Source organism: Bidens hawaiensis, unplaced genomic scaffold, assembly GCF_021521415.1.
Source record: "Bidens hawaiensis isolate Kalapana, Puna unplaced genomic scaffold, B.hawaiensis_p1.1 tig00003270_1, whole genome shotgun sequence".
NCBI classification, from domain to species: Eukaryota; Viridiplantae; Streptophyta; class Magnoliopsida; order Asterales; family Asteraceae; genus Bidens; species Bidens hawaiensis.
Genome location: NW_027491179.1, coordinates 256,707 through 267,892, shown reverse-complemented (window position 1 = coordinate 267,892; position 11,186 = coordinate 256,707). Strand labels below are relative to the sequence as shown.

At 33.9% G+C, this 11,186-nt stretch overlaps 1 protein-coding gene and 1 long non-coding RNA gene across 2 annotated transcripts; both read left to right on the top strand.

The window, feature by feature from the left end:
* The first annotated feature begins 213 nt into the window (after window positions 1–213).
* On the top strand, window positions 214–6,645 carry LOC143623070 (uncharacterized). Its single transcript, XM_077094058.1, has 9 exons — window positions 214–530; window positions 614–875; window positions 958–1,182; window positions 2,446–2,708; window positions 4,112–4,326; window positions 5,047–5,172; window positions 5,271–5,444; window positions 5,518–5,655; window positions 6,219–6,645. Exons 1-9 carry the CDS (start codon window positions 407–409, stop codon window positions 6,540–6,542), a joined length of 1,851 nt encoding a protein of 616 aa, XP_076950173.1. The 5' UTR covers window positions 214–406; the 3' UTR covers window positions 6,543–6,645.
* Window positions 6,646–7,788: 1,143 nt separating this feature from the next.
* On the top strand, window positions 7,789–9,315 carry LOC143623062 (uncharacterized). The gene is made up of 2 exons (XR_013151824.1): window positions 7,789–8,128; window positions 9,089–9,315. It is a non-coding gene; the product is annotated as an uncharacterized LOC143623062 (long non-coding RNA).
* Window positions 9,316–11,186: the final 1,871 nt, after the last annotated feature.

The following is an 11,186-nucleotide window of genomic DNA, read 5'->3' as shown; positions in this document are numbered from 1 at the left end:
ATGCGTTTAACAGGCATCAGAAACCAGAAGCAAAGCTGAATTGGCCCGACTAGAAATCCGTTCCGACCACAAACCTTCTTGACCCGAACCAAAATAACCTCTTTCTGAACCGTCACATTCTAACACGTGACCCGAACCGACCGACCCGTTTGCCAGTCTACTAGAAATAAGTACATCAGAATGTTAACAAAACTTAATATTCTTGTTGTTTTATTTTAGTTAAATGCTTCCTCATGTCTAATTTTTCTTAGCCTCCCTTCATAATTAGTTAGGCTGGATGCTTCACAGTGTTTGATTTATCTTCTTTCTTATTGTCTTCAGGCACAGAGTAGGATACATTTTGCAACCAATACATAGGTGACTTACAAGCAACAATCATTAGTTACTACAAACAATAAATTATGCCATGTCTCTTGCATTGCTTCATGCTCTTTCACGCCGCCGTGCTCACGTTACTATATTCCTACAAAAGAATTTGATCCATGACAGCATTGAAAGTAAAAGTTCTATTGGTATACAGTTCAACAAAGGTAACTGTTATGAAATTTTAGTGTCTTCAAACCAGAGAAACGTGATCTTAACGTGCTTGTCTTTGTTTAATGCTTACTTCCAGGTGGCATTAAAACAACAATTTTAGGTTCCAATCTTTTCAACTTAGTTTCACACTCTCATCGTTCTACATTCGAGTATAGAAGATGGTTCTCTGTAGCTCCAACTCAAGATGATGTCAGCGATAGTAACATAGATGTTGGTGCTGATATCAGCAAATTTGAAAGTGGAAAACCTGTTGAGTTTAGCAAAGTAGATGCACAATTGCTTCCAACTATACTCCTCATTGGTCGCCCAAATGTTGGCAAATCTGCGTTGTTTAATCGGTTAGCTATTCTAATATATGTGTCATAAAGTTTATACTTGTTTATGCATTCACATTTGGCTGTTATGAACATGATAATTTAGTTTAATAAGAAGACGAGAGGCACTTGTGTACAACACTCCTAATGATCATGTGACTCGTGACATACGCGAAGGGATTGCCAAATTGGGTGATTTACGGTTTAAGGTTTTGGATTCAGCCGGCTTAGAGGCCGAGGCTTCATCTGGTTCAGTTCTTGGTAGGACTGCAGAAATGACAGCAAATGTTTTGAGAATGTGTAATTTTGCACTCTTTCTTGTTGATGCAAGGTTAGTTTATCTTCATTAGGTTTTGAAGCTGGTTTTTGTTCACATGCACTAGTTTTTGGCATAAGAACAAAATAAATCTATGTGAATTTGCTAAATGTTTTAAATCCTTTTTGTTTTATCTTCATGTGATACTAAGGCTTTTTAGATTGACTGCATTTCATGCTAATTGCTATTACGAGTCTAAGGGCGTTAACAGGATCGTGTTGGCGGGTCCAACCCAACACAAACTCTGAAATTTGACACGAACCCGAACATGACCCATACCCAAAGACTGTCTCAGACACGTGAACCCGAACATGACATGCATATTGACCTGAAAGTTTTTTTTTTAGTTTTTATTGTTATCACATATTAATACTTTTTATATACATTATTATCAGAAAAAAAGAAAAATACAAATCTATTACATTTAAAATTGTTAACTATAAAATCTTATGTCAATTTTCGTTTTAGTTTTAGATTTTGGCATAAGATACCCAACCAATTTAAATTATTACATAAAACACATTAAAAAAAGGGGTTACACGGGCCAACCCGCTGGGTTGACCGTCGTTTTGAAGAAATTCACACCCCTATTTACTACTTGCTAAGCATGTCTAGCGTTTTGATTTACCTTTGATGTTTAGATGTTGTAGCAAGCACCACTTTCAAGTGATGCACATGCTTACATGTTTTTTTTGTTTGCGGCTCAACCTTACCCAACGTGTACCAAAATTTTTCATGTTTTTACTAGCTAGTGAACCCTCTGATACACCTAGTCACCTACCTTGACATCTCTACTTTTTTCTTCTATTCTGTATGATCTTTCTTCAATATAAAATTAAAAAAAAAAAAAAGAAAATGATTTGACAGGCGTGTATGATATGTATATAAATCACATAGAAAATAAGTGGAAAATGGAAATGCTTTTATGGTTCAGTCAAGCAAAATAATAGCTCACAAGTGGAAATCTCAGTTAATGTATTTCTGTAAAGACAAAAGGAATAACAACAATAAATCTTAACATTGTTATAACCGAGAAATCTACATGTTTTAAAAATTCTCTTTGGTTATCGAGTGTAAATTGACGCTGCATGCAAAGTAATAATTTGTTGATCATGCATGTAAAGGATGATGACCAAAAAAGGAAACACAAAGGGTTGAAGGGTTTAGGTCGAAATTCACCTAAAACGAATTCTAATCATACAATCTTTTACATTGCTTTATGCAAAATATTAGTTTGGTATTTGTAATAACCAATAATAATTTGTTTGTGTGATGTAGAGATGGGTTGCAACCCATGGATTTGGATGTTGGAAAGTGGCTAAGAAAACATGCTCCGGGACTCAAGATTATTATGGTAATGAATAAAGCTGAATCACTTGATGATGGTTTCGGGTCGGTTATTTCGGCTGCTAGTGAGGCCCGTACATTAGGGTTTGGTGATCCCGTTGCTGTCTCTGCTGAAACTGGTTTAGGGATGAATGATTTGTATGATGTTCTTAGACCATTGCTTGATCAACATATGCTAGTTCATAGTGTAGATGGTAAGATTATTTTTCTTTTTTGTCCTTAACTTAGGTAAATAACATTTAGGTCCCTTAACTTTGGAATTTTCACTTCTACTCTTATTTTGTTGATAATTTTTAGGCGTGTAAACGAACCGAACGAACACAAACGGAGCATGTTCAAGTTCCTTTGTTTTACTCTAAACGAACAGACGTAAAAACACAACAATTAAATGAATATGATTTTCTTGTTTCTGCTTGTTCGTTAAAAAAATGAACCTGTTCGTGCATTTAACTCTAACCGAACAAATGATTAAACATGAACAATTATATGAATATGTTTTTTTTGTGTTCGTTCGTTAAGAAAATGAATGTGCTCGTGCTCGTTTATGTTTGTTCATTTAACTCTCACCGAACAAAAGATAGAACACGGACAGTTAAACGAACATGGTTTTTTTTGTTTGTGTTCGTTTGTTAAGAAAATGTCCATTCGTTTAACTCTAACTGTACAAACAATTGTAACAGAAACACTTAAAATGAGAATGGTTTTTCTATTCATGTTCGTTTGTAAAGAAAATGCACGTGTTCGTGTCTGTTTATGTTCGTGTGGCTCTAACCAAACAAACACGAACAAAAGAATAAACATGGTTTTTCTATTCGTGTTCGTTTGTTAAGAAAATGAACATTTACGTGTTTGTTTTTGTTTATGTTCATGATTGAACAATAACAATTAAATGAACATTTGTTTAGGTCGTTTGTTAAGAAAATGAATGTGTTCGTGTTCGTTTATGTTCGTTTGTTTAACTCTAAAGGAACAAACGATCTAGCACAAACATTTAAATGAGCATTCTTTTTGTCGTTCGTTAAGAAAATGAACGTGTTCGTTTTATGTTCACGATATAAATGAATGGTTTACGAATGTAAACAAAAGATTATACGCAACATAGATAAACAAAAATAAGTGAGATAAAATTAATTAAAAGTTAATGTGAACATTGTGTTAGACCTAAAAAAGTTAATAAAACTATACAAAATTGTAACGGGCCTATAGGTTTTAATTAATATCTGTACAAACATAAACAAATGAACTTGCTAGATCACTTGGTTGAGGCAGATGCCTCTTAGAGGGGAGGTCTCAAGTTCAACCTGGGTAAGGGAGTAGTTTAGAATTATTGGTGTAAAGTAGAGTAGGGGTAACATTGTTAAAAAAATACAAAATAAATGAAAGTTCACGAACATAAATAAGACATGTGTTCATGTTCGTTTGTTTAAATAAATGAATAAAAACTTCCGTTCATCTTTGTTTTTTTATTAGTTGAACAAACATAAAAGAAATTTCCACCGAAACAGCTCACGTACAGTTCACTGAACATGTGGTTCGTTTACAAGCCTAATAGTTTTTACTTATTTTAATTATTTGTCACTATTTTGCATCTTCGAAGCTGCTGATGAAACTAATGAAGCATGTGAGTCTTGTGTGGAAGAAGAGTCAAAGCTACCACTCCAGTTAGCATTTGTGGGCCGACCCAATGTAGGAAAGTCAACCTTGTTGAATGCGATTCTGCAGGAAGATCGTGTTTTGGTGGGCCCAGAGGCGGGCTTAACAAGAGATTCGGTTAGAGTTGAGTTTGAATTTGAAGGAAGAACGGTATACATGGTAATTTAAATTTCTAAATTTGAAAAGTTATCATCATATTATCTTAATCATTGATTAGTTTTGCTTTATTCTATTCGTTACTTATATAAAGGAAAATACTAAAAACCAACATACTTTCTGTTTTCACTCAAAAAAGTCTCTTTAAGAATATTTTGCACATATAAATCAACATGCTTTCTGTGTTTTTATTTTTTGCTTTTTTTATCTATTTTTTTTATCATAAATTTCCCTTAACATATTAATTTTGAAGAACAAGTATCTTTTAATTATGATTTGATGAACCATGAAAATAACACATTACATTATAATAGCAATAAAAATCATTTGCTTACAACTTTCTAACAGTTTTAATTTCTACAAATTATTTTATATTCTTTTAGTTTTTTATTTTATTTTGAGTTACGCGTCCACGCAGATGTATTATTATTATATTGTTTTTGAAAGATTATTATCAACTTATTGAAATGAAAAACAAGAAAAAACGAACAATGAATCCTAGCCACATGTCCAACTTATAACATCAACACATTTCAATTCTTTCCTCACGTAGCATTAAAAAGTTAATAAAAGCTAACAATTTGTTCAAGTTTAATATGTAGAGGGACTTTAATGTGTAAAAAGTTGTTAATGGACTTTTGCAAGAAAAAAAATACCATAAAGTATGTTGGTTTATTTATACCATTTGCTTTTTATATGATCGAAAATTTGGTTGATTTTTAGGTGGACACAGCAGGTTGGATGCAAAGAACAAAGTCAGAAAAAGGTGCATCATCTTTGAGCATTGTACAATCTAGAAAAAACCTGATGAGGGCTCACGTTGTTGCTTTAGTCCTTGATGGTCACGAGGTTGGTCAAAACATGCTATTTGTCTACTTTCTATGGATAAGACATTAACTATATGAAAGTGCTGATATCTCTAATGCGCTTTTATGGGTGAAAACTAGATTTCAAAAGCTAGAAAAAGTTTGACACATGATGAGGTAGTGATAGCAAGGCGAGCAATAGAAGAAGGACGGGGCTTGGTTGTGATTGTGAATAAAATGGATCTTTTAGAAGAAAAGTTATATGATAGGGTTGTTAAAGCTGTTCCTGAAGAAATTCAAATGATAATTCCTCAGGTTTGTTTGTAGTGAATGTTATCTTTCTTTCATGGTGTAAACTGGGTTAACAAACATGCATTGTTGTTGACAGGTGACAGGGATACCTGTTGTGTTTGTTTCAGCACTAGAAGGGAAAGGTAGAATAGATGTAATGCAGAACGTCATTGAGACATACCAAAAGTGGTGTTTGAGGTTATCAACTGCTCGCCTTAACCGTTGGCTACGCAAGGTTAGTTACTGTTCACACCTATTATTATTATTATTTTAATTTTTTTCGTTTTTTGTCCGGCCTGCCAGTTCCAGTATTCTGATATCCTAGCAAATTAGTTTAAATACAAAACTATAATTATAGTTGTGGGCAATTTAATATACCACCTATACATACTTGGAGAATATCATATATACGATGCAAAACTAAAAATATCATATATGCCCCTACAAAGTAGTTATAATGTCAAATGCACCCGATTCATTATAAACAAATTTAATAAATGACGATTTGCTTATTGTCGTCGATCAAAATAGTAGGGTTTAGACAAATATAATGGAAAGGGATAGAATGGTCATTAAGTGTAATTTTGTCAAAGCTGGGAAATTTAAAAGTTTGTAAGGGTAGTAATGCTAATAATATAGTCTTTTATATAAGATGATATAGGACTGTAAGAATATAAATACCCATTTGGCTACATTTGGCTTATTATGAGTAAAACACCACCAAAACTGATAATCTTTTATATAAATAAAAGGGTTGATAGAAAGGGTCTGAGTTGAGTTGTCAAAACATTGTTTCAGGTAATGAGCAGGCATTCTTGGAAGGATCTAGCAGCACAGCCGAAAGTGAAGTATTTTACTCAAGTGAAAGCCCGACCGCCCACTTTTGTTGCATTTGTTAGTGGAAAGACGAGACTTTCAGACACAGACTTGAGGTTCTTAACAAGATCTTTGAAGGAGGACTTTGATATGGGTGGGATCCCTGTTCGTATATTGCAACGAGCGGTTGTGAAAAATAGCAGTGATAATAGTAGTAATAGCAGTAGCAAGACCAAGAAGTATGGTGGGAAAGTTGCTGCGGGAGAGGCATCTGATAAGAGGATACTCACAGTAGACACGACTTAGATACGCTGTTATGAGTGTTCGATACTAATAGAAATGTATGTCAAAGATAGGTTGTGCATGTGTTTTTGCCATCGATTTAATGTTTGCCTTATGGTTCACGGCCGTTTAACATGTCTTTTCATGAACAATTCTTATCAGTTACTAAAATATGATATTAAGCTATTTTATACTCTACTTTTTTTAATCTAAAATTACAAAACTATTAAAAGGTTTAAATTGTTAAACCTCGCAGAAACTGGTAGGTGTGGTTTGTCTTTTATAAACCTTGGCTAGCGGTTTTGTCTAAATTACGGTTAAATGTGATTTGCTAATAGACTTTAAAGATAGATGAAGTCCAATAAAGTATATAATTGGTGATATGTGAAAATAAATGTGGTTTATTAAAGAGAATTTAAAGATGGTTTCTATCCTAACCATCTTTCACGTTATCTCTATTGCACGTAAGTGACGTCATTGCATCTCTAACTATTTTTCAATCATGAAATTGTACTTCATTCATCACAACCCATCTTTCGTTTTATATTTTTATTTTTCCTGAAAGTAAATTATTTACAAATTAATAAACATAATATAGAATTATTAATTACAAGTGAAAGAAAATTATTTTCAAGGCTTAAAATTCATTAATAAAAAGGTTATATCATTAATAAAAAAAACATAAGACATAAATTAAATACTAAATTCATAAATATGAAATTAATCCGTCATATTGGAATCATATGTGTCGGAGTCATGAGTCATGATATTAAATCTGAACCGGAGCTGCAACCGCAACCACAATAGCAAATATGTTTTAGAATATCCAACACGGCGATGTGACTTAAAACTGGCATGAAGAAAAGAGGTTTTGAATCGACTAACACATTCCATTTTTTGATTGGTTTCGGGCCGACTAACACAACCTGGGTTCGTGTTGTATGTACGTGTGAGTTAGGGTCAAAATCTTTGATACAAATAAAAATATGAGCAGGTTTTAAGCTTGTTTCTTTCTATGGCGTGTTTGGTCTCCTTCATTCTCACTTCACCTAAACCCCTAATAATTCAGGTCCTCATTCTCTAGAATCTTCTTCTTTCTGCAAGTTTTAAGGATAACTATAAGTTTTACCTACGCAACTCTAAAAATAGTTTGATTGAATGTTAACTTCAGTTTTATTGCGTCACTCCTTTCTCTTACGAACTCCTCTGAATGAGAATATTGGGGCGGGGGATCATTATTATCATTATTATTATTGTTATTATTATTATTATTATTATTGTGCTGGACTTTTTAATCCTATGGGTTATTTGTCTGTTTGGATTCAAGATTTTGTTAGAAATCTTTTAACAAAATCAAGAATATTAGGGATTTGATCTGCCTTTTCATTTCCTGGTTGCTAATATGTCATTCTTTTTTAATGCAGGTATTTATTCATAAATAAATATAGTCTATTTGTGGATAGGATTTGCTTATCTATGTTTCTACTTTACTTACATTAGCATTATGTTTGGATTTTGATTTTCTTTTATTTTTTTTTGTTCAAAGGATATACAAGCACAAAAAACACACAATCGCAGGCTGCTTTTTACTTCATCAACCTTCTTAAATGGTATGTCCACACACACAAATATATATATATATATATGTTATATTGGGAACATAGAAAGCGGGGAGGGAATCGGCTCAAACGAACTCCGGGTTAACTCATTCTAGCTAGAGAATTGCTAGAACTGCATAGTAAAGAATGATGCTTTAGGGTTAGGGTTTAGGGTTTATTGTTTACATTTTAGGTTTAAGTTTAGCCGTTAGCCTTGCAGTTTAGCTTTAGGGTTTAGAAGTATGGTTTATGGTTTAGCTTTAAGGTTAGGCTTCGACGTGCCGGTTTCAACGCCGTTGTAATGAGTTCAACTGGAGTTCGTCTAAGTCAGTTCCCTCCGGTTCCCTACTTTTTTGGAGTTCCCCAATGAACTCACCCCTAGGTATGCATATACATCCATGTGTATCATATATTCATATATAAGATACATATGCATGGTTCTGACCGTTTAATATAAAACCGGTCTTAATATAGAGAATTGCTAGAACTGCATAATGAAAGAATGATGCTTAATAAAACTTCGAAACGCGACAATTATATCTGCATATGAATGTCAACTTTGATGATGGAAGTTCACACTTTGCGATTAAGGTAAATTAAAAAACATATTAAATTATACATAAGGTTAATGTTGGAATGATTGTTACTTAGACGAATACAATAAACAAGATCATTCTTTGAGATAGAAAGTTGCAGGTGCATGTCAGTTAATATTTCTAGAATAACGAATGAACCGAACATGTTTTGAACATATGGCTGATGGGCATGTTTCCGGTCCCATGACATCTGAGGCTGGTAGGATCATCAGGCCCAACCCAACCCGATCCTAGACTGGCTTTCCTCTATCAAAATCACTAACCAACCGTGATGTTATTTTACTATTTCGGGTTCTGTTTTCTTGATGACTGTATGAACAAAGTCTGTTTCATTTTGTATCTTTGTCATACTTACAATTATAATTATAATTTCAAGGAATATGTTTTCTGGCTCTCAAATCGCACAGGGAAGACATGCTTTTGATGAAGCTGCATCACAATACTGTTGCTGCTGTTTTTCATAATTATGAAGTATTTTGTACCCCTAGAGTGATATCTGGATTCTGGGTTGGACCAGATGTTGATGATGGTTGGGGTTTTGTTGAAGCTACTGTAAACCAAACGCTTGATTTTTAATTTGAAAAGAAAATTATACTAGGCTAATTAATCAATGTTTTTGATAAGACACTGTTGGCTATTTTAGACGACTTGTATTGAGTTCTTGATATGAAGAATATACTTTTATAGGTTTAGTTTGATTAGTTTAATTTTAAATCAATTAATAGATTGGGTTACAAAATTATTTGTCAAATGTTTATATGCAGCCAAAGAAAAAAAAAGTTGTTAGCCTTAACAGGTAAATGACATGATATTTGGGTCACTTTAGTGTTCAATTAGTGTTTGAGTTTGTCGGTTCATGTCAAGTTCGGCCACGAACACGACTCATTTAGCACGCTTAACTGATATCCTGCTATGGAATATGGTATGTTAGTTGGAAAAGATTACCAAACTCTTCCCATAATACAAAGTCACTCACAAACTTACTTACACTTACAGTTCAAAAACTAATTGGATCTGTCTCTAAAGCCTGCTGTTATCATTCTCGAGTTTTGGCACAACGAACGAATTTAAGTCATATTTTAATAAAATAACTATAAATTTAAGAAAACACATGGGTTAAACGGGCAACCCGGTAAACCATGTTGACCTGAACTGTCCTATTTAGCTAAACGTGTTTAAGACTCGATCCGAAACTTATTTGAATTTGTTTAGAGTAAATTCAAACATATAAATTTTATGTTAGGTTCGGATCAACAAAAAGTTCACACCTCTAATGAGTTTATGAAATTATGTGGTCAAAGATTACAACAATTGCATATAATTTCAAGTTAAGGGACAAATTCTCAACAGTTAAGCAGTGGTTCTTGAAGGTGTTGCATATGAGTCTATAAACTCCCAACCAACCAATTCCGGAGGTAGTAAGCTTCATGTCTTATCCGCATCTGCCATTGGCAGGACAGAACATTGAAGTGATGGTTAAAGTTGACAAATTGTCCGAAATTTTAACGAACTCTGTTTTGAGGTAAGTGGAATCAAGGGACTTCCTCATCAAGATGACTGAGAGTAGTGCTTTGCAAACTGGTAATGTAGACCTTGTAACCAATGTTACAGTGGTTATATGACAGGGGTTAAAGTAGTCATAAATGAAAGTTATTAGTACAGGGACTTAAATTGTATTAGTTAGGAAGTTGTGGTCTTGATTGTTATAGAGTAGGTAAGTCGATGGGTCGGTAGTCTGTACAAATGACGACGTTACTAGTTGTAATAGACAGACTTGATTTGGTACGAACCCCTTCTCATTTTGATGATCAACCGATCAATTCTAAATCGTCGCCCGATGTTCTAACTTTTACCATTTGTCTAATGTGGTCTTATTGCTTAACCACTTGTGTACAGTAAAAATGGTTTTATTATGGAGACCGACATACGAAATGTGCTCACTAGTCATCTCTAAATGTAAATATATAAAAAAAATAAAATAATAGTAGACTTTGGCATAAAACCCGATTCCGGATCCGGCCCGATGTACCGGAACACAACCGGACCCGTCTTACCCAACCCGTGGGTACAAACTAGGTTCTAGTTCCTCAGAGAAACCGCACCCGGAACCGAATCAGAACCACCGGAACCGCTCTAGCCGTTCAGAACCTGTTTCCGACCCAACCAAAAACCGATACAAACCCAGTATAGAACTCAATCATACCCGGAAGTCCGGAACCGGTTCCTACCCGACCTAGTTCTTAACTTTGTTGATTAACTTCATAACCGGTTTTATGAAAAAACCCCGTTTTGTGCACCTTTAATTAAATAGAGTTCCTTTGTAAGCAAAGTGTTCCTTTCAACATCAATTTGTTCTTTTAATATTGCTGTTGGAGTCCATCTCGGCCCACTTAGTCGTATCAGATGCCTCTCTCCCTCACCTATTCTAGTAATAATGTGGTAATATTATTGTTTTTAATGACACAACTATATAT

Bases quoted from the DNA above. Each gene is read 5' to 3' on its own strand.
- LOC143623070 (XM_077094058.1), top strand. From the start codon at position 407: ATGTCTCTTGCATTGCTTCATGCTCTTTCACGCCGCCGTGCTCACGTT. The intron at 1,183-2,445 runs GTTAGTTTATCT...TGTGTGATGTAG, and splicing joins CTCTTTCTTGTTGATGCAAG to AGATGGGTTGCAACCCATGG. The intron at 2,709-4,111 runs GTAAGATTATTT...GCATCTTCGAAG, and splicing joins GCTAGTTCATAGTGTAGATG to CTGCTGATGAAACTAATGAA.